At 47.2% G+C, this 23,274-nt stretch overlaps 1 protein-coding gene across 3 annotated transcripts in view; it reads right to left on the reverse strand.

Moving 5' to 3' along the window:
• TOP2B (DNA topoisomerase II beta) overlaps positions 1-23,274 on the reverse strand; it is a 164,473-nt gene that overhangs the window by 25,000 nt on the left and 116,199 nt on the right. For 2 of the 3 annotated variants that reach the window (XM_073568360.1, XM_073568362.1), the window contains exons 33-35: positions 19,629-19,745; positions 11,442-11,567; positions 7,972-8,094 (exon numbers count right to left, since the gene is read on the reverse strand). In XM_073568360.1, the coding sequence (XP_073424461.1) occupies positions 7,972-8,094; positions 11,442-11,567; positions 19,629-19,745 (366 nt within the window). The remainder of the gene's footprint in view (positions 1-7,971; positions 8,095-11,441; positions 11,568-19,628; positions 19,746-23,274) is intronic. The other variant, XM_073568361.1, reaches the window with a different exon arrangement.

The following is a 23,274-nucleotide window of genomic DNA, read 5'->3' on the forward strand; positions in this document are numbered from 1 at the left end:
AGGTAAACAATTGGTTTTATTTTAGTTTTTACGCCGTTCATCGTGTGGTATAATTGATTAGATTACTTTTTTTCTTCGGGTTCGTGCAATTACAGCGATATCAGATCTATATTGGATTTTAATGTGTGGCTACTCTCACATACTAATAACCGCTTTTTTGCATCACCATATTTTGATAGCTATAATTTTTCTATATTTCTGCCAACAGTTATGTGACGGCTTGATTTTTGCAGGACGAGTTGACGTTTTTATTGGTACTGTTTTTGGGCACATGACATTTTTTTGATCGCTTTCTATTTTGATTTTTGAAAATCAAAATTAACAAAAATCAGCAATTAAAGTTTTTTTTTTTTTAAAAAAATGCGGTTCACCATGTGGTAAAATTGATACGGTAGCTTTATTCTTCTGGTCAGTATGATTACAGCTATAACACATTTATATTTTTTTTGTTTTGCCGCTTTCACACAAAAGCTTTTATTTTTTTTTTTAGAAAAAATAATTGTTTTTTCATCGTTACATTCTGAGAACTGAAACTTTTAGGCTGTGTGCACACGATGCAGATTTGCAGCGGATCCGCAGCGGATTATACCGCGCAGAAACTTGCATATCCGGATTGTGATGTACAGTAGCCTTAAAATCAATGAAAAAAAAAAAAACGCTGTGCAGACGCTGTGGATTTTTCCGCGGTACAAAATCCGCAGCATGTTACTACTTTTGTGCGGTTTTCCATCTCCCCTGTCACCAAATCCGAAGGGGGAAAACCGCAGTGGAAAACCGCAATAAAACCGCAGGAAAAATGGAAGAAATCCGCAGGAAAAATGCAGGTCATTTGACCTGCGGATTTCTTCCATTCTGCGCGGAAAAATCCGCAGGGCTAAAAAGATGGATTTTTGGTTCTTACCGTAAAATCTCTTTCTTGGAGCCTTCATTGGGGGACACAGATTACCATGGGTGTATGCTGCTGCTGCTGCTAGGAGGCTGACACTATGCAAAACAAGAAAATTAGCTCCTCCCCGGCAGTATACACCCACCGACAGGCACCAACCACCTTAGTTGGTGAAAAAGCAGTAGGAGAAGCAAAGAGAAAACTCTAAACATATGTACCAACCCAACAAGGGACTCTAAGACCCAACACGGTACAACTTAAACAGGGAGGGTGCTGTGTCCCCCAATGAAGGCTCCAAGAAAGAGATTTTACGGTAAGAACCAAAAATCCATCTTTCTTTATCACCTTATTGGGGAACACAGATTACCATGGGACGTTCCAAAGCAGTCCCAAGGGTGGGAACAGCAATAAGGAACGAAAGTAACGGAAAGGCTTAGGTCGGCCGGTGAGCCACCGCCGCCTGCAGAACCTTCCTACCAACAACAGCATCAGACGAGGCCTGGGTATGAAACCTGTAGAACATCGTGAAAGTGTGCAAAGATGACCAGGTTGCGGCCTTGCAAATTTGCATGGCCGAGGCCTGGTGGCGAGCAGCCCACGAAGCCGCCACAGCCCGGGTGGAATGAGCTCTTACTCCCGGAGGGGGTCGCTTTTCCTGAAGACGATACGCCTCCAGAATGGTAGAACGAATCCAGCGAGCGATCGTGGATTTGGAAGCCGGAAGGCCCTTCTGGCGACCTTCAGAGATGATCAGCAAGGAATCGGACCGACGAAAGGAAGAAGTCCTGGCGAGATAGACACGCAGGGCTCTAACTACGTCCAGTTTGTGGAGAGACTTCTCAAGAGGATGAGATGGAGCCGGACAAAAAGAAGGAAGGACGATATCCTCATTGATATGGAAAGCGGAAACCACCTTTGGAAGAAAAGAAGGAACGGGCCTGAGAACGGCTTTGTCCTGATGGAGAATCAGGTAAGGGGAACGACAAGACAAGGCCGCCAATTCAGAAACTCTTCTGATGGATGAAATGGCGATCAAAAAGGTGACCTTCCAAGAGAGAAGGGACAAAGGGATGTCCTGGAGAGGCTCGAACGGCGCCTTCTGGAGAGCGCCAAGAACGAGGTTGAGATCCCACGGGTCTATTGGCGAATGATGAGGAAGAGCCACGTGGGAAACCCCTTGCAGAAAGGTTTTGACCTGTGGTAGAGAAGCTAGCTCTCTTTGGAAGAGGATAGAGAGAGCGGAAACTTGGCCCTTGAGCGTACTGAGGGACAGACCCGCGTCTAACCCAGACTGAAGAAACCCAAGGATAGATGGGATAGAAAAGGACATTGGGAAGACTCTTTTATCATCGCACCAACGGAAAAAAGCCTTCCAGTACCTATAGTAAATGCGGGAAGAGGCTGGTTTCCTGGCTCTGATCATAGTTTGAATAACCTGACTGGACAGACCTGATTCCTTCAGAATTGCGGTCTCAACGGCCATGCCGTCAAACTCAGAGACTGAGAATTCTCGTGGTAAAGGGGGCCTTGCGAGAGAAGGTCTGGACGGTCTGGAAGCCTCCAAGGGACGTCTGCGAGCATGTTGACCAGTTCCGCGTACCAAGGCCGTCTTGGCCAATCTGGAGCGACTAGAATCACTGGTACGCCTTCCGATTTTATCTTTTTGACCACTCGAGGGATCAAGGCCAGAGGCGGGAACAGATAAGGAAGTTGAAACTGGGACCACAGAGTCACCAGTGCGTTGCATGCGACGGCTAGAGGGTCCCTGGACCTGGCTACGAACTGCGGCACCTTGTGGTTCATCCGAGATGCCATGAGATCGACATCCGGGGTGCCCCAACGGTCGCATATCTGAGAGAAGACTGCGGGGTGCAGGGACCATTCGCCGGACGCTAGGCCCTGGCGACTCAGAAAGTCGGCTGCCCAATTTTCCACCCCTGGAATATGGACGGCGGAGATTGTCGGAACATAACGTTCTGCCCAGCGGAATATCTTGGCCACTTCTGACATTACTTGCTTGCTGCGCGTGCCCCCCTGATGGTTTATGTACGCCACGGCCGTGGCGTTGTCCGACTGAATACGGACCGGCTTGCCGGACAGGAGGGGCTGCCAATGAAGAAGGGCCAGGAAGATTGCTCTGATCTCCAGAAGATTGATTGGGAGGAGAGACTCCTGTGGCTTCCAGCGTCCTTGGGCCGCTTTCTGATGGAACACGGCCCCCCATCCTAGAAGGCTCGCATCGGTGGTGATGACTTGCCACTGAGGCGGAAGGAAGGACCTCCCTTGGAGAACTGACGCTGGCCGTAGCCACCAAGTGAGAGACTGCCTCACTCTGAGAGGAAGCCGAATAGGACGGTCCAAGGACATCGTGGTCTTGTCCCAGGCTGAAAGCAGAGACAGCTGGAGGGGGCGAAGATGAAACTGCGCAAAGGGTACTGCTTCCATGGAAGCCACCATCTTCCCCAGGACCTTCATGCAGAACCGAATGGGAATGGGAGCAGGCCTCTTGAGAGTCCTGATGCCCTTGGAAAGAGTTGTAAATTTTTCCCTTGGAAGAAAAACACGGGCTAGCTTTGTATCGAATTCCATGCCCAGAAAGGTCAGACGCTGGGTGGGGATCAGAATGGACTTCTCCTTGTTGACTAGCCAACCTAGGCGGCTGAGAGTGTCCAGAGTTATCTGAAGGCTCTGGAGACAGTCCTGGCGAGACGAACCCTTGATCAAAAGATCGTCCAGATAAGGGATGATGAGGATCCCTCTGGAGCGAAGGATGGCCATGACGGTCGCCATCACCTTTGTGAAAACACGGGGCGCTGAAGCTAGGCCGAAAGGAAGAGCTGTGAACTGAAAGTGGTCTCCCTGAAACGCAAATCGAAGATACTTCTGATGCTGCGCACAAATTGGAATGTGCAGATAGGCATCCCGAATGTCCACCGAGCAGAGGAATTCCCCGGGTTCCATGGAAGCAATCACCGACCGAAGAGACTCCATTTTGAAATGAAGAATCTTCACGTGGCGATTGAGCAATTTGAGGTCCAGAATAGGACGAAGAGAGCCGTCTTTCTTCGGGACTACAAAGAGATTGGAGTAGAACCCGGAAAACCGTTCGTTTGAGGGAACGGGAACAATGACTCCGGCGGAAAGAAGGGAGGAAATGGCCTGCAGAAAACCTGGAATCTGGGCCCGCTGTCGCGGAGGCCGAGACCGGAAAAACCGTCTGTTCGGGAGTGAAGCAAATTCGATCTTGTATCCGGATGCGACGAGTTCTCTGACCCAAGCGTCGTCGACAACGGACAGCCAAGCATCCGCGAAAGAGGAAAGTCTGCCTCCCACCCTGGAAGAAATTCCAGGTGGGGGTGACCCGTCACTTAGACGAAAATCTGCCGGAATTGGCGCCTGCAGATCTGGAATATTGTCCTCTAGATCTCCAGCGAGGAGCGGGTTTGTAGGAAGGTTTCCTCTGATCCCGCTCCCTGGTGGCGGGCGGCCGATCCTGTTGAGTGGCTCTCTCCGTGGCAGAGAAGGGACGAAAGGGCCTGAATGGTCGAAAACCCTTTCTGTTCAAAAAACGTTTTGGTCGAGATTGGGGAAGCGAAGTACTTTTACCTCCAGTGGCATCGGAAATTATCTGATCCAGCTTTGCTCCAAAGAGTCTAGAGCCATGGAATGGCAGATTGGTAAGCGACTTTTTTGAAGTAGTGTCCGCATTCCATGACTTTAGCCAGAGGACTCGGCGTACAGCTACTATGTTGCTGTTAGCCCTTGCAACGCAGCCGACCGCGTCCAAGGAGGCGGCCAAAAGGTATTTACCCGCATGGTTAATCTGATCTGCAAGATCCGCCAACTCGTCTTGAGGAGCTGACGCTAAGATGCCTCTGCGAAGAATTTTTGCCCAAGCGGAAATGACTTTCGCCACCCAGGAGGATGCGAAAATAGGGCAGAGAGAGGCGCCAGATGCCTCAAAGATAGATTTAGCTAGAGATTCAATCTGCCTGTCAGAAGGATCTTTGAGCGATGCCCCATCTGGTAGAGAGAGCACCGTTTTTGAGGCTATCCGGGAAACTGGAGGATCCACCTCGGGGGCCTTGGACCACTTTGAGAGCAGTTCTGCATCAAAGGGGTACAGAACGTCGAAGTACTTGCGGCCTGAGAAACGTTGCTCAGGGCGCTCCCAGTGTTTGGATAAGGTAGTATCGAAATCGTTGTGATTGGGAAAGGTTCGAGACGGAGGTCTTGCTCGTTTAAGGAGAACCGAGCATTCCTGAGGTGGAGCCTCATCCTGTTTAATTTTTAGTGTTTGGAAGATAGCTGCAATAAGACTATCGACCATGTCCCGCGTTTTAGAAACGCTGTTCCCCTCAGAACTAGCTTCCGATTGAGAATCATCGCCTGACTGAAGGTTGTCATCCGAGGAAGGAGAAGGAGGCCTGGGAGCAGAAGGGCCCTGCGAGCTCGAGGACGAAGTGGACAGAGCCCGCTTCCCAGAAGTCCTACCCTGTCTGTCTCTCTGAAGGTCGCGGTCAGGTGCGGACGACTCACCCCGAGAGGCGGTCGGGGCAGAGGAGGCTGAGGATAGCTGAGGTAATCGTTCTAAGACCTGGACCAGCGACTGTGATACTTTTGTCAAATCAGAAACAGACTGTGACATTGTAACAGCCCACTCCGGGGGGAGAGAGGAGGGAAGAGCGCCCTCAGGCCGGGACTCTGTGCATTCCTGAGATGCTGACATATTTGAAGGACTGCAGGGGGGGGCAGAATGGGGACGACCGACCCGATGCCCACTTCTTTTTACAGCGCACACAGGCGTAATACGTAGCGGTGGGCCTGAAGCAGAGATCCCCTGAAGGGTTGGGCGTAAGTAAACTGCACTGAATGGCCGCAGGAATTAGGGAATAACTGCCGAGGAGAGCTAATCCTTGTCTCAGAGCAGAGCCTACCGAGATTCTGTGCGAGCAGCAGAAGAAACGCCAAAGTGTCCCCCAAGCAGCGCAGGAAGGGGTGATTAGGAACAGGAGATCCTTGTGCTGGAAGATGGGGGCGGAGCTTAGGGGCTGCGCCGTGAGTGGTTAATAGCGACGGAGAGGGCATGGCAGAAGGGGGAGGCTGGCATCTCAAAGAGAAAGAAGCCCTGTGATGGGCTAGAAAGGGCGCGCTGAAAGGAGCGCGCTAGGAAGGGAGGAGGGAGCAGAAGAATTCCCCGCGCTGAGGGGAAAGTGAAAGCGAAAGTGACGGCGCCGCAGCCCCATGCCGACCCCGACATACCGCACTAAGGAAGTGGCCATCTGATCGCGGTCCTGCTGCTTGCGACGCTGCGGTGAGTGAGGGGAACCCCAGAGTCTCCCTGACTAGAGCAGGGGAAGGGGAGGACCGCAAGCGGCTGTGTGAGCGCGCGGCAGGCAGAAAGGGCGGGAGATTCAAATGCTGTGGACCTCACCAAGGTCCTTTTTTCTTCTCCCATGCACTGAAGCTTATGCGGGGCCGGAGGGAACGTACAGGCACTTACCTGACGTCCCAGAAGAGGATGACCACAGGGGCCCACGGGGAAAAGGCAGGCCGCTGGGATGGGAAGGAGTCCTCTGTACCCGCATCCTGCAGAAGACGGCTTGAAACACCTGCGATCGCCGTCTTCCTCTCAGCCCTGTCCCGAGAAAGGGGTGAGGAGGGGGATTCGGCAAGGACCAGCCACCTGTCCACAATCCTTATCACCGGAAGGTGATAGGGAAAAGTCCTGCCTGCGGTACTGAGAGTTGCGATGTGGGTGACACCACACTGCTCGCTCAGCCGCATGATATAGGAAATCAGGGTGATAACTATACCCTGTTTCCCACTGGAAAAAACCTAAAAGATAAAAGAAGGAAAAGATTAAAAAGTTCAAGCTAAACCTGAAAGAAAAATTGGATTAAAAACTGCGGATCTGGGGAGATCCCGGTCCGCCTCCTACAGACACTAAGCACAAACTGGGGTGCTTGGTGCCTGTCGGTGGGTGTATACTGCCGGGGAGGAGCTAATTTTCTTGTTTTGCATAGTGTCAGCCTCCTAGCAGCAGCAGCATACACCCATGGTAATCTGTGTCCCCCAATAAGGCGATAAAGAAAGTCCGTCTGCACTCAGCCTTATTTCTCTGCTGACGGAGCAGTATGGCGGCTTGTTTTTTTGTGGGACAAGATGACATTTTCATCTATACCATTTTTGTTTGCAGTTTACTTTTAGATCACGTCTTACTGTACACGATGTATTCCACTTTTTTGGCAGTATGCTGAAAAAAATTTTTTTACTCCTCTTTCTTTTCTTTCAATGGATTTCATTGAAGGGATAGATTGTGTGACAGTTTTATAGATCGGGTCCGTTCCAGCTGAGGTGATTCGAAATGTGTGTACTTTTTTGGTTATTTTTTTATCTTACATAAAAATACATATTTATTAGTATAATATTTTTTCTCTCTGTGTAACTTTTTAAGATTTTGACAATTTTTCTCCTTTTTTTTTCTTTTCCATTTTTACTTGAAGTCCCATAGAGCAACTAACATTTATTACTCCGATAGCTGGTGTAAAGCATTGCAATGCACCAGCACTGCATTATACCAGTCAGTGTTACACTGACAAAACACCTTTTAGGTCATGTTCCTGGCAAAGTCTAAACAGGCCACCGTAGATGGCAGACCTGGAGGTTGTCATGATGACCTCGAGTTGTCCTGGTAAAGATCAGTAGCACACAATGAAGTTGCGGGGGTGTCAATTGCATGGGAAGGGGAGACCCCCCATTTCTATGTTACAGCATTTAGAGGGTTAAACAGCTGGGGACGGTGCGTGCACTGCTCCTGGCTGTAACAGCTGGGGCTCAGCTAACACTTAAGCCGAGCTCATGGCGGCGAATGCGCAGGCTCTGCTCCTGTGCCAACATGATCGCCTTGATGTAAAATTACGACATTTTATGGGAAACCCTTCTCGACCATGACGTAAATTTATGTCCAATGTTGTGAATAGGTTAAAGATACCACTCCGGTGGTGAAATAAAACAATGCCTCGGCGTGGTCTTTTACATTTCTAGTTTTGTCTATTGTTATAATTATTGACTGTCATCTTTACCTTTCTTAGCAGATGGCTTGCTTGCTGGTTTTTCTGTAGATTTGAAGCTAAAGGTTGAAGAGTAGAGGGGGGAAGGTTCGTCATTGTTGTCATCATTATCATCGCTGTTGAATTTGGGAACATCTAATAAAAAATAAATTAATCAATCCATCGAGCAACGACCTTCAAATAACACATAGCCCTGGATTAATGAAGCAGTTATTGCCATTTGCGGTGTTATATTTTAATTCTCAAAAATGCCCTTACAGTGATATCAAAGGCCAATAAGCATTGACGTGGCCATGATTTTCGATGTCAGTACCTTGTATTCTGGCACCAATTGCTTTAAATGACCAACAGCTCAAGTTTAGCACATGAAACACTTTAATTTCACTTGTATTTGTGGGGTTGATGTCACCTTTGTATTGTCCAGTGACATCAAGCCGACGTCAACACGAGCGCCGATGTCAGTGAGCCGAACGAAGTTCATTGGCTCCAAATTCCCAGGACCTTTCGAACAGCACCGTGAGCCTGAGAACTTTCTCACGCTTGCGGTGACGTCAGTCAGGTCATAGGAGTTCACCTCGAGACACTGAGCAGCGGTAGCACACGCTGACAAGTGACTCTGCTAGATGGCAGGCTTTAAAGTTGCATCATACAACAATGCAGGCTGCCATCTAGATTTAGCAGAGCTAGACCCGTCGCTGGAGAAATGGATTATTATCTTCTCTGCGAACAGGTGAGGAATAGTGTTGTCTATTATTTTAATTCTGTTAGGCTGGTTTCACGTTTGCGTTAAAACAACGCTGCGCCCTGCGTCGTTAAGCCCCGCCCCGAGCCGGCTCCCTGCCCGCCCCATCCGGGATCACCGCCTACTTTCGAATTTGCACGCATGCGATCGGCGCACCCTATCTTTAGCATAGGGTGCGCAGATCATGTGCTGCCAGTGTGAAAGTAGCGTGCTGCGCACTTTTGACGGTGCGCCGTGCGCGCCGAAATGCAACATGCTGCATTTCGGCGCGCACGGCGCACCGTCAAAAGTGCGCGGCACGCTACTTTCACACTGGCAGCGCATGATCTGCGCACCCTATGCTAAAGATAGGGTGCGCCGATCGCATGCGTGCAAATGCGAAAGTAGGCGGTGATCCCGGATGGGGCGGGCAGGGAGCCGGCTCGGGGCGGGGCTTAACGACGCAGGGCGCAGCGTTGTTTTAACGCAAATGTGAAACCAGCCTTACAGAGACAGTGGAATGGGTGATGACACGAGTATGGTTTAATTTAGTAGTCAGTGTCATTCTTTAAATTAAAGGACTTTATTCTGTGTGTTTTTTTATACAATATTACTATGGGGATAGTGATGGGGGAGTTTTATAGACGCCTCTCCATAACTAACCTCTGGGCTTGATGTCATCTGACAATACAAAGGTGACATTAACCCCCCCCCCAATGATCACTTCACTTGCTACCGCACTAGGGCAAGTGGGAAAAGAGAGGCTAAGTGCCAGATTTGGCGCATCCTATGGATGCACAATTTCTGGGGCGGGCTGAGAGCTGATGTTTTTAGTCTGGGAGGGGCCAATATCCATGGCTCCTTCCTAGGCTACTAATATTAGCCCGCAGCTGTCTGCCTAGTCTTTGCTGGTTATTAAAAATACGGGGACCCCAAGTCATTTTTGGTTGAGGAGTCCCCCATTATAATTATCAGGAAAGGCTAAGTATGCAGCTGTGTTCAGCAGCTTTTTGGCCCCTCCGAAAGTGTCGTCTATGCATTTGGTCTTGCCTCCCATTGAAATCAATCGGGTTTGGGTATGTTCGAACCACTCGGAGAACTCTGGGACGTTCGCAAATCCGACCTGAACCTTGAAAGGTTCACTGATCTCTGCTATGACCTCTGTTCAGTGGTTACCTTTTCAGAAGTGCACAAAACTTATGAACGCCTAAAAAGACGGCTATCACTCGATCATAAGCCACATAGCATCCACATTGTTTCCACCTGCTTCATTATAGGGAATTTTCTACCACAATCATGTATTTCAGAGATTTACAAGGAAACCCCGGCAAAGCACTCAGCGCACGATAAATGTGATTTGAGCCTTACTGTGATTTTTAGGAGGCAGAATGAACAACTCAACAACAGGTAAACGATTGGTTTTCTTTTATTTTTTACGCCGTTCATCGTGTGGTATAAGTGAATTATGTTACTTTTTTCTTCGGGTCGGTGCAATTACAGCGATATTAGATCTATATTGCCGTTTTTATTGGTAACATTTTTGGGGACATGACATTTTTTGATCGCTTTCTATTTTGATCTTTGAAAGTCAAAATGAACAAAAATCAGCAATTAAGGTTTTGTTTTTTTTTAAATGCGGTTCACCATGTGGTAAAATTGATAACCATAGAGAAGAAAGTGGAGAGGCACATTCCGTCCCGTGCAAAATAATCCTTTATTGTGGCATCAATTACCAACAGCAGGCAGATAAAACCATGGAGCAAATACAGAAAAAAAATTTTTTTTTTTTTTTGGAAAAATAATTGTTTTTGCATCGTTATATTCTGAGAGCTGAAACTTGTATTTCTTTGCTGACAGAGCTGTATGGCGGTTTGTTTTTTTGTGGGATGAGATGACGTATTCAGCTATACCATTTTTATTTGCAGTTGACTTTTAGATCACGTCTTATTGTTCACGATGTATTCCACTTTTTTGGCGTTTTTTTTTTTGCTCCCCCTTTTTTTTTTTTCTTCTTTCAATGGATTTCACTGAAAGGGATAGATTGTGTGACAGTTTTATAGACTGGGTCCATTCCAACTGAGGCGATTCCAAATGTGTGTACTTTTTTGGTTATTTATTTATCTTACATAAATATACATATTTAATAGTATAATATTTTTTCACTCAGTAATTTTTTGACATTTTTTCTTCTTTTAAATTTTTACTTGAAGTCCCATAGAGCGACTAACATTTATTACTCTGATAGCTGGTATAAAGCACTCCAATGCACCAGCACTGCATTATACCAGTCAGTATTACACTGACAAAACACCTTTTAGGCCATGTTCCTGGCAAAGTCTAAACAGGCCACCGTAGATGGCAGACCTGGAGGTTGTCATGATGACCTTGAGTTGTCATGGTAAAGATCAGTAGCACGCAATGAAGTCACGGGGGTGTCAATCGCATGGGAAAGGCAGGCCCCCCTTTCTAAATCACAGCACTTAGGGGGTTAAACAGCTGGGGGCGGTGCATGCACTGCTCCTGGCTGTAACAGCTGGGGCTCGGCTATCACTTAAGCTGAGCTCCTGGGGGCAATTGTGCAGGCACTGCTCCTGCGCCAACATGATCGCCTTGATGTAAAATTACGTCATTTTATGAAAACCCCTTCTCGACCATGACGTAAATTTATTACTCCGGAGGTGAAATAAAACAATGCCTCGGCGTGGTCTTTTACATTTCTAGTTTTGTCTATTGTTATAATTATTGACTGTCATATCTTTACCTTTCTTAGCAGATGGCTTGCTTGCTGATTTTTCTGTAGATTTGAAGCTAAAGGTTGAAGAGTAGAGGGGGGAAGGTTCATCATTGTTGTCATCGTCATCATCGCTGTTGAATTTGGGAACATCTTCTAATAAACAAAAAATAAATTAACCAATCCATCGAGCAACGACCTTCAAGTAACACTTTGCCCTGGATTAATGAAGCACTGTTTATGCCAGAATTCTTGCGCAAAACTGCTGAAAAGATCACAACTCAAAATTGCACTAAAATTGAGGCAGTTTTAAAATGTGCCAAATTCATGAAGAGGTACTCCAGTGCTCCCTTCATAAATCAGGGCCAGGGAGTCCATCACAAACAAACCAGCCGACTCTTAATGTTGATCACTTTATGATATTGCCCTTTCAAGCAGCAGTTATTGCCGTTTGCGGTGTTATTATATTTTAATTCTCAAAAATGCCCTTACAGTGATATTAAAAGGCCAATAAGCATTGACGTGGCCATGATTCTGGATGACAGTACCTTGTATTCTGGCACCAATTGCTTTAAAAGACCAGTAGCTCAAGTTTAGCACATGAAACAGTTTAATTTCACTTGTTTCTTCACATCAAAACTCTTCCAAAATTCTACATCCTGGGATACACAATAAGCAGCACAACTTAGTTTGAGTTGCAATGCACAAGAGTGAATTCAAATCAATATATTCCCATATATCACATCTATAGCACAAGAGCTGAAATCAGTCAGTAGTCCCACAAAAAGTCTCAGCGTAGGCCGAGCCTTAGGAATGCACTTGGAACTAGAGATGAGCAAATAAGGCAGGAATTTTAATTCACCTGTTTCAGATTTTCCTGGGAAACTTGATTTGCGAATAATTAAATGTCCCTTATTATGCTCCAGGGTCTTTCTAGATAAATGCAAGATGATGCACCCGTCTGGTCCTCAGGAAAATACTACACAAGCAAGTGAAAGATCTCAAAGGCATGATGTCTCAAGTTGTGCAATGACCTGCATGCGCGTGAATGGGACTGTTCTAGACCTCGGCTCACAAGAAAAACTAATACCTTAAAATATAACTTTTAATTAATCGCCAGTAAAAATACAAAGCAAAGAAAAACCACTACTCTATTAAACTTAACCAGGCCAATACACACCGGTCATAATTTATTTGACGGTATCCCAAAGAAAATTATCACAGGCCTTATTTTCCCTAATATACCCTTCCCTAACTAGCCAGAAATGATGTCTGGTCATAGCCACCAGGACTAAGCCCACAAAGATATTAATATCCAACAGGGTACAGTGTGAAAGGGATGGTTAAGAGAGCTAAAATAAAGAGGTTGAGGGATTTATAATAAGTGCTCTGGGGTGATGATGACTAATCTTCAACAAAGGACACCTGTCCAAAACAATTCGTATAGAGATAATGTCACCAAAATACCATTCAAAAAAAGATCCCTGCCAAACAAAAATTTAATTGGATATACATTCAGTAAGACAAAATCACTCCAGAGGGTAACCAGGGCTTTAATCTATCATAACTTGCCCTCAGATCTCCCTACCTAAAAGTCTCTGCCTTGCTGTGGAGTTAGCTCCGGAGGCTGTTGTGACATCTTCAATTGAATAACAGATAAGCTTTTTAAATCACACTATTTTGTGACATGGTGTGTGTGTTTTTAGGTATAGTGCAACAGGTGGTATTACTTTTTGAATTTTTGTTATTTACCCCAATGGCCTTCAAAGATATGTGGTAAAATGGCAGGTGTTGTGTGGTAACTAGCAGGGGATTAAATACCACAATATACCCTCATGCTGTGCTGGCTCCATGAGAACCAAAAGCAGTAGGAAAAATATTAGCAACATAGAAGAGTACAACATGACAACTTAAAGAACAGGCATAAGCCATTAGGCTAACAGGGTGGGTACTGTGTGTCCCAATGAGTGGCTCGGAGAAAAGGATTTTATGGTGAGTACATACAAAAATCCCAGTTTCTCCTTCGCAAAGCCGTCCCTGGGTGGGAAAACAGCACAAAGGATTAAGCTTCACGTAACAACTGCCAAGATGTGCGCCACCGTGGCCTGCAGAATTTTTCTGCCCAGACCCGCATCCGCGGAAGCCTGGGAGTGAATATTATAGTGCTTTGAGAAGGTATGGAGACTGGACCAAGTCGCATCCTTACAGACCTGTTCCGTTGACGTCTGGTGCCGAATGGCCCAAGAAATCCCAACCAACCGAGTGGCGTGTGCTCTGATCCCTGCTGGAATGGGCTGACCTCTGACGCGATATGACTCCTTAACGAAACAATCACTGACCTCAGGGAGACCAGTCAAAGAAAACACTGCGGCAGCAGGCAAAGGCGCTCAATCAGTGAAATCCTAGGTGCATTGCTCCCTGGGAAATACAAATATGCAAATAAAGTCCGTGGAGCCTCATTTAAGAGTCTCAAACACGGGACTAGCCAGATCTTCCTCCATTGGATATGACTCCTGGATGATGGAACGAATCCACCTGGCTATCGTAGCCTTTGAAGCAACGAAACCCTTCCTATGACCTTCTGGGATAACGAACAGAGCATCCGTCCTTCTGAAGGACGCTGTCCTTGAGACGTACCTTCTCAGAGCTCTGACTAGGTCCAGAGTGTGGAGAGCTCTTTCCACCCTGTGAACAGGGGTTGGACAAAATGAAGGGAGAACAATGTCCTCGTTAAGATGGAAAGACGAGATGACCATTGGCAAAAAGGACGGGGACGGCCTGAGGACAACCATGTCCTGATGGAAATTAAGGAAAGGTGCCCGACAGAAGAGAGCGGGTAGTTCCGAAACTTGTCTGATAGATGTAATCGCAACAAGGAAGGCAACCTTCCAGGACAGAAAAAACAATTTAATGTCCTGAAGCTGTTCAAAGGGGGGGTTCCTGTAGAGCGCTCAGAACCAAGTTGAGGTCCCAAGGCTCTAAAGGCATGTGAAAGGAAGGTACTAGATGTGAAACCCCTTGTATGAAAGTCTCCACTTGAAGTCGTGACGCGATCCTTTTTTGAAACAAGACCGCTAGGGCAGAGATTTGGCCCTTGAGAGAGCTGAGTGCCAGGTCCGAGTCCAGACTGGCCTGCAGGAACTCCAAAATGGTGGGAATGGAGAAGACGAAAGGAGGAAGGCCATGATCCTTGCACCAAGCAAAAAATGTCTTCCAGGTACAGTGATAAATGCGTACCGACGTGGGTTTACCCGCACTAACCATTGTGAAGGCGACCTGTTGAGAAAACTCAGCCTGGGTCAAAACCCAGGATTCAACGGCCATCCGTTAAACACCCTGTCCCTGAGTTCTGGTGGCAAATTGGACACTGGGAAAGCAGATCTGAACGATCCGGCAGCCTCCAGGGTACATTGGCAACGAGGCGATCCAACTCTTCGAACCACGAACGGCGAGGCTAGCCCGGAGCTACCAAGATCACTGGGACTCCTTCCGCCTTGACCTTCCTGATCACCCTCGAAAGTAATGGTAGCGGGGGAAAAATGTACGGAAGACGAAAGTGGCGCCACGGAAGAACCAGAGCATCCACGCCGATTGCTCATGGATCTTGGGACTGCGCTATAAACTGGGGAACTTTGGCATTCAGTCTGGATGCCATCAGATTCACATCTGGGGTCCCCCAGTGAAGACAGATCTGGTTGACAACTTCTGAGTGAAGCTCCCACTCCCCCGAGGCGAGCCCCTGACGGCTGAAGAAATCTGTCGTCAAGTTTTCTATGCCTGGAGTGTGCACAGCTGAGATTACTGAGTGGTTCTTCTCTGCCCAACGGAGAATGTAAGTTACCTCGGACATGGCAGCCCTGCAGCAGGTGCCCCCAGACGATTGATGTATGCCACGGCCGTGGCGTTGTTGGATTGAATTCGGATGGGGTGACCCACTAGAAGATGATGGAACTGTTGCAGGGCCTGAGGTATGGCACGGATCTCCAGAACATTGATAGGGAGCCTCGATTTCCAGCTTTGAGCAGTGTGGTGACGAAAGACTGCTCCCCATCCCAAAAGACTGGCATCAGTAGTTACCACTAGCCATCGAACTGGGAGAAAACACTTCCCGACTGAGAGAAGAGCTCAATGTCCACTATCTGAGGGCCTGCCTGACCCTCAGAGATAAATGGCACCAGCGGTCGAGGGAGAACGGGTTCATGTCCAAAGCCGCCAGAAGAGTGTGCTGCAGGCGATGAAGGTGCGGGTGCGCAAAAGGAACCGCTTCCATTGCGGCCACCATTTTTCCCAGTACCCCCATAGCAAACCGGATGGAATGAGAGGAAGAATGACGAAGAGCGCGGGCGCCTTGTTGAAGGGCTAGAACTTTGTCTCGAGGTAGAATTACCAACCCTCGGGATGTGTCCAGGGTCATCCCTAGAAAGGATATCTGCTGGGCTGGGATGGGTGAGGATTTGCTGAAGTTTATCATCCAGCCCAGGCGAGAAAGAGTATTGCAAGTGATGCAGACGGACTCTGCGCAGTCATGGAAAGTCAGACCTTTTACCAAAAGGTCGTCTAGAGAGGGCAGAACGACCACGCCCCGAGAGTGCAAGATAGACATGACGGCTGCCAAGACCTTTGTGAACACTCTGGGAGCCGCAGCGAGGCCGAAAGGCAGGGCCGAGAACTGAAAATGCTGGTCGTGCATGGCGAAGAGCAGGAATCTCTGGTGGGGAAGAAAAATCGAGATATGCAGGTAAGCATCTCGGATGTCGATGGATGCCAAGAATTCCCCTTTTTCCATTGAAGTGATAACTGAACGCAAAGATTCCATGCGAAAATGACGGACCTTGAAGAACCTGCTCAGAAGTTTGAGGTTTAGTATGGGTCTCACCCTTCCGTCCTGTTTTAGGACAACAAAAAGGTTTGAGTAGAAACCTTGAAATCTTTTGTTTTCTGGGACGAGGACAATGACGCTGTTGTGACGCAATTGGTCTATGGCTCGGGAAAAAGCCTTTGCCCCTGCCACTGATGTTGGAGGACCAGATAGGAAGAAACGTGTTGGGGAATGTGTAGCAAAATTGATCTTGTATCCGGACAACACCAGGTCTCTGACCCATTCGTCGTGGACGACGGAAAGCCAGGCCTGATGGAATAATAATAATCTTTATTTTTATATAGCGCTAACATATTCCGCAGCGCTTTACAGTTTTCACACATTATCGTATCACCTGTCCCTGATGGGGCTCACAATCTAAATTCCCTATCAGTATGTCTTTGGAACATACTGATGGAATAGAAGTAGGCGGCCGCCTTCCCTGCTGGTGTCGATCGGATAAAGCCAGGAGTAATTGGGCGGAAAATCTTTGAGACCTAGGTCCCTTAGATCTAGACTGTTTGGGTCGAGATTTCCACTGCTGACTGGGCCTATAGGAGACCTGGGATCCTCTGTCCCTGTGTGGAGAGCGCCCTGACCCAGAGGAAGTGGTGGTAGTGGACCAGCCCGGATTGGAGTGAAAGGATCGGAAACGTTGTTGTTGTCTGCGAAAAGGACGCCTAAGACTCTGTTGGGGAAGAAATTTGCTCATCCTCCCGTACCACCGGAAATAAGCTGATCAAGCTTTTCCCCAAATAAGCGGCCACTCTGACAAGGAAGAGATGTGAGAGACTTTTTTGAAGCAGAGTCCGCTTTCCACTCTCTGAGCCACAATGCTCTTCTGATCGTGATGGCATTACCTGCTGACAGAGCAGTACAGCCGGCCGCATCAAAAGATGCGTGTACCAGGTAATCACCTGCCCGAGAAATTTGACTGGCAAGGTGCGCTGCCTCAGGGGGAAGATTACTGTTCTGAATGGACTTAGATAAGGTCTCCGACCAGAAGACCATTGCCTTAGCTACACAGACTGCAGCTAAGGATGGATAGAGAGCTGAACCTGAAGCCTCAAAAACCGAGCGAACCAGATTTTCTATCTGACGGTTCATGGGATTTTTAATGGATGACCCATCCGGCACGGATAGAAGAGTTTTAGATGCCAGGCGAGATACTGGGGGGTCTACAACCGGAGATTCAGCCCAATCTTTCATAGCTCAGCTGAAAAAGGATACTTCGCTTCAAGAGCTTTTTGTCCTGTGAAGAGTTTATCTGGTCGCTCCCTGTGCCAATTAATTATGGCTCGAAACTGAATGGCAAATGCCTTATGAGGGAGTTTAGTCCTCTTAAAGGACACGGCATGATCCGGAACAGAGCTGGAATCTTCCTCAACCTTCAGAGTCTGGTTGACAGCCTCAATCAGCGAATCCACAATTTTCTGAAAATCTGGCGAATTCGGATCTAAGGAGCCGCCAGATTCATACTCAGACTCGCGTTCGCACGTGTTTGCTCGGGAGACGTGCTATGGATCCGTTTTCTAGGCGCCTGTAGGTTTCTAGAGTGCTTTTGGCCCCTGCTAACCAACTGCTCCTGTCTGGTGGAGGATCAGTCTACATCGGTCCTGCTAAGGCTCCATTCCCCAGAAGGGTCACGGAGGGATTCAATCGCTTTGGCCAGAGACACCATGGATTGTGACAGTGACGAAGCCCACTCAGGGGGACTTTGTACACTGGGATCGGTGGCTCCAGTGCGCACTTGGGGTCACAGGATTGACAGAGTGGTGAACTCTGAGCCTTAGGAAACACAGACTGGCAGGAGGTGCATACAGTGAAGAGTGAAATAGCCTTGTTAGCCTTTTTAGATGCTTTGAGCTGGGACATTGTACCCTTCTATATGCCCCCTTTAAAAATTAGGGATTCCTGCAGTGAAAGGGTTACAGCAGGGAGGAGGAGGGATGTATGGATCAGCGCTCCCTTACCCAGATCCCATGTCCCCAGGTCCTTCTGCGTGGCACTTCAGCTGCTGAGCTGTCCCTGACAAATTGCCTCAGGGACCACTGCCAGATGTTATAGCCGCCGAGATTAGAAGAGGCGCTTCTCGTCCTGGATGGAGTGGGCGGAGTCGCCAGAAAAGTGGGAAGAGCCGCCAGAATGCGTCATAGCATGGGCGGGGCTTTAGGCTGCAGAAGGCCGGAGCCTGGGACTAAATTTATGGGCGCCTGCTGGCGCCGATGCAGGGAGGGCCAGGTAGCGCCGCCGCTGCCAAAATGAGCCCGACATATGCCAGCGCCACCCTAGACCGCCTGCCAAGAGCCCTCCAGCCCCGGCACTTACCCAGAGAAGCTTCCGGGCGGCAGGTAAGCCAGGGATATACGGTGGGGGTACATGTCCTCCTGCTGCCGCCTCAATCCACCATCCCTTTAATACGGAGGTGGAGAGAGACCATCCGCCTCCTTGCACCATCCGCTTTAAAAGTGGTAGTGCAGTGGGGGCTGCACGGATGCCAAAAAGGGGCCTCTGTACTTTCAAGGGATTAAATCCCCTAGGATGGAACACAGCTAAATGTCCGACATTAGGCCTGGCTGCAGAAGAGGATACATGGAGGCGACACTCCATGTGATCGTCCATTAAGGGTGAGGGGAGATCAGTGCCCTTTAAGGGACCAGTCGCCCCTAAAAAGCAGCCCAGGCATGGCATCCCATGTCGCAGGAGAAGATACGGTGAGGCGACACTCCCCGTGCTCGCCTGTTGATGGTTCGGGGAGATTGGAGCCATGAAAGGATCCGTCACCCCTTTGTCCAATGGAAAAAAGGAAAAATCAAAAAGTAAAATGAAAAAAAAAAAAAAAAAATATAAAGAGCTTTTGGTCTGAAGACCAGACCCGTGTACCTTCTACGGACACTAAGTAAGAATTGGTTCTTTCGGAGTCAGCATGAGGGTGTAATACTGCAGAGGAGGAGATAACTTTTTTGTATTAACTTAGTGTCAGCCTCCTAGTGTCAACAGCGTAACACCCATGGTCCTGTGTCCCCCAATGAGGCGAAGGAGAAAAATGTTGAAAAAATGATGCTGATGTAAAGTAAAATAGATGTGGTAAATGTTGTTTATTGTGTGATATAACTGTTTAATTTTTCCCAAAATTCCAATATTTTCACAAATAAATGCAAAACATATCGGCCTAAATTCACCACTAACAATAAGTACGTGTCGCAAAAAAAGTCAGAATCGGTGGAAGCATTTTAGAGTTATTACCACATAAAGTGACACTGGTCAGAATTGAAAAAGTTGACCTTGTCAAGAAGGTGGAGGGTTGCTGTAGATTAATTTTAGCACATGCCCAATTATTCTTTCATAAGTGATATTACCTTTATTTTTCTTAGTAGATGTTTTGCTGGTTGTTTTCGCTGAAGATTTGTAGCTGAATGGTGAAGAGTAGATAGGGGAGGATTCTCCATCATCGCTGTTATATTTTGCGGTTTCATCTACCAAATAAAAAATCAGGGAGTCAGTACTTAGACCACGCATTAGGTAGGGGGATTTAACCCCTTCATAACCGGAAGTATTTTCAGTTTTGAGTTTTCATTTTTTGCTCCCCTTCTTTCCAGAGCATTAACTTTTTTATTTTTCGGTCAATATGGCCATGTGAGGGTTTGTTTTTTGCGGTACGAGCTGTACTTTTGAACACCACCATTGGTATTAACATATCATGTACTGGAAAACAGGAAAAAAATTCCAAGTGCGGTGAAATTGCAAAAAAAAAAAGTGCGATCCTACATTTGGATTTTGTTTTGCTTTTTCACTAGGTTCAGTAAATGCTAAAACTGACCTGCCATGATTCTCCAGGTCATTACGAGTTCATAGACACCAAACATGTCTAGGTTCTTCATTATCCAAGTGGTGAAAAAAAAATTCCAAACTTTGTAAAAAAAAAAAAAAAAAAAAAGTTGCACCATTTTCTGATACCTGTAGCGTCTGCATTAGTGATGAGTGAGTATATTCGCTGGTCGAGATTTCCCGAGCATGCTCGAGTGATCTCCGAGTATTTGGATGTGCTTGGAAATTTTGTTTCTGTCGCCGTAGCTGCATGTTTTGCGGTTGCTAGCCAGCCTGAATATATGTGGGGAATGCCTGTGTCTTAATTTTTTTTTTTTCACTTTTGGCATGCTTCAATACTCTCCATGGGAGACTAGAAGCTGCCATAGCCCGATTGGCTCTGCTAAATATAGGTGGTGATCAGATCGCCTCTATGTAGCAGAATTACTCACTTGCTATGAGCACCGACCACTGGGTGGCGCTCACAGCAAGCTAGCAGTGACAACCATAGAGGTCTCCAGGAGACTTCTGGTTGTCATGCCAACCCACCAATGACCCGCGATCACGTGATGGGGGTCACCGGTAGGCGGATTTCCAGCCCGATGCCCCGATGGCTGGAAGCGCAAATTAAATGCCGCTGTCATCTTTTGACACCGGCATTTAACAGGTTAATAGCTGCAGGTTGATCGCAATTCCACCGCTGAAGCCCACATCAAAGGGAGGGAGTCCGATATCGGCGTAAATGTACACCCAATGTCGGAAAGGGGTTAATAATCTGAGTCAAAAGGCCGCAAATTATGATGCATGCTGTGCAATAAATGGTGACTTTTTCCACCTCAAGTAGAACATTAATACATTTGTGAGATAGCTGTTGACTGTGCCAGCTCCTGATAAAGACAAAACATAGAAAATGCACCAAAAAGATGATCACAGAACTTCCTCCCTTATAATCTTTGTTCCTATTTTGTCTCATATTAAACTTTAATCAGAAATATATAAAGTAATCTGGTGTCTCAGGAGCTAAACCACATCGCCCACTCCCTGTCTTCTGTGTGGAGAGGAGGATTTGTCCTACTAAAGTGGAGGAAAGAAGGACAGCACCTCATCTAAATCACTCCTTGCTACCAACAACCATTCTATGACAGTTTTTGTACATTTTCTTCCTACTGCTCCCCTAAATATACAGATTGTTTTGTTAAATCCGCTATTTTATTCCCGCTCCTTTCAGGAGTATTCTGCCTTTTTTTTTTTTTTTTTTTAAATCTGCCAAACTGTTCTGGGCTTTTTTATATGTGACGCTAACATTTTTTGTTTAGATAGGACACACGTGTTACAAAACGGGACACCTGAATGAGGCCTTAAGGATATTTTCAGTCTCTTTAACTATGAAGATTTGTGAAGACATGTGCACCTATAAATGTATGAGCTTTGCTTTGGACTTTTAACTACTTATGCTTTTTTTTTCCCATAACACAAAACGTTACGCTCTAAATGTGAAGCTGAGTGATCAAAGTGCAAAGTACATCTACATCTACTCTCTGTACATTTGGAGTACAACAAATATATACCATATGCATTTGTGTAATTTATATCCTGGCCGCTGCATTCACACACATCCACCGCCCTGGCATTAACTCTCCACACTCCATCCATATTGGCCCCTCGCTCCTTTCCTCTCCTATGTATAGCACTCATGCTCTTTTCACATTGTTAAATTGCACAGATCCAGCCAGTCCCACCATTCAACACCAGAGACGCTCTCACAAATCACTTAACCATCTGCTCACTCTTTCTATCCTCCTTCTCCTAGTTGCAGGAGACATTGCTCCCAACCCTGGTCCCCCATGTTATAGAAAGTCAAACCCCCCCACTGCTACACTCAGAAACCCCTCTAATCTTATTAATATTCCCTGCATGCCATCTGTCTCTCTTAATTGTGCACTTTGGAATTCTCGCTCAGTGTGTAACAAACTCTCCTTCATTCATGACTTCTTCCTTTCTAATTCTCTTAACCTTCTGGCTCTTACTGAAACCTGGATCCAGCAGTCAGATACTACCGCTGCTGCTGCTCTTTCATACGGGGGGCTTCACTTCTCTCATACCCCAAGATCAGACAATAGAGCTGGTGGAGGCGTTGGTCTGCTCCTATCACCAAAATGTACCTTTCAGGTTATCCCTCAACTACCCTCACTTGTCTTCCCTTCTTTTGAGGTCCATGCCATCAGACTCTACACCCCCTTCTCCATGCGAGTGGCGGTGGTATATCGTCCTCCCGGCCCCTCCCATCAGTTCCTGGATCATTTTGCCACTTGGCTTCCACATTTTCTCTCCTGTGACATCCCTACCCTCCTCATGGGAGATTTCAACATCCCCATTGCTCTTCCCCTCTCCCCATCTGCTACTCACCTTTTATCTCTAACCTCCTCATTTGGCCTTTCGCAGCTTACTAATTCTCCAACGCATGAAGACGGAAACTCCCTCGACTTGGTCTTCTCTCGGCTTTGTGCAGTGGATGATTTTGCAAACTCCCCTCTCCCGCTCTCTGACCACAATCTTCTTTCATTCTCTATAAAGAACTGCCAGGCTGCTCAGGTCACCCCCACTGTCCAGACTTATAGAAACACACAGGCCATTAACACCCAGAAACTTCTGAAGAACTTGCAGTCTTCATTGGCCCCTATCTCCTCCCTCTCATGTCCTGATTCTGCATTGAAGCATTACAATGAAACACTTCAAACTGCCCTGGATGAATTTGCACCCCCTATAAATAGAACACCACAACGCAGACGGCGACAACCCTGGCACACGGTGCAAACACGTTTCCTGCAGCGGTGCTCCAGGTGCGCCGAACGTCTGTGGAGAAAATCCAATCTACACGAAGATTTCATCCATTTTAAGTTTATGCTTAGAACATACAACACTGCCCTTCACCTCTCCAAACAAACCTATTTCAACACCCTCATCATCTCACTGTCTAATAACCCGAAACGTCTCTTTGACACTTTTCATTCTCTACTCAATCCAAGAGTACAGGCCCCAACCACTGAGCTCCGAGCTGACGATCTGGCCAATTACTTCAAAGAAAAAATTGACCAGATCCGACAGGAAATTATCTCCAAATCCCCTCATACCATGCACTGTCCTCCCTCCCCCACTGCATCTAACTCACTCTCTGATTTTGAACCAGTCACAGAAGAA

Source organism: Dendrobates tinctorius, unplaced genomic scaffold (genome assembly GCF_039654945.1).
Source record: "Dendrobates tinctorius isolate UK_male_01 unplaced genomic scaffold, ASM3965494v1 ptg000005l, whole genome shotgun sequence".
Lineage (NCBI taxonomy): Eukaryota > Metazoa > Chordata > Amphibia > Anura > Dendrobatidae > Dendrobates > Dendrobates tinctorius.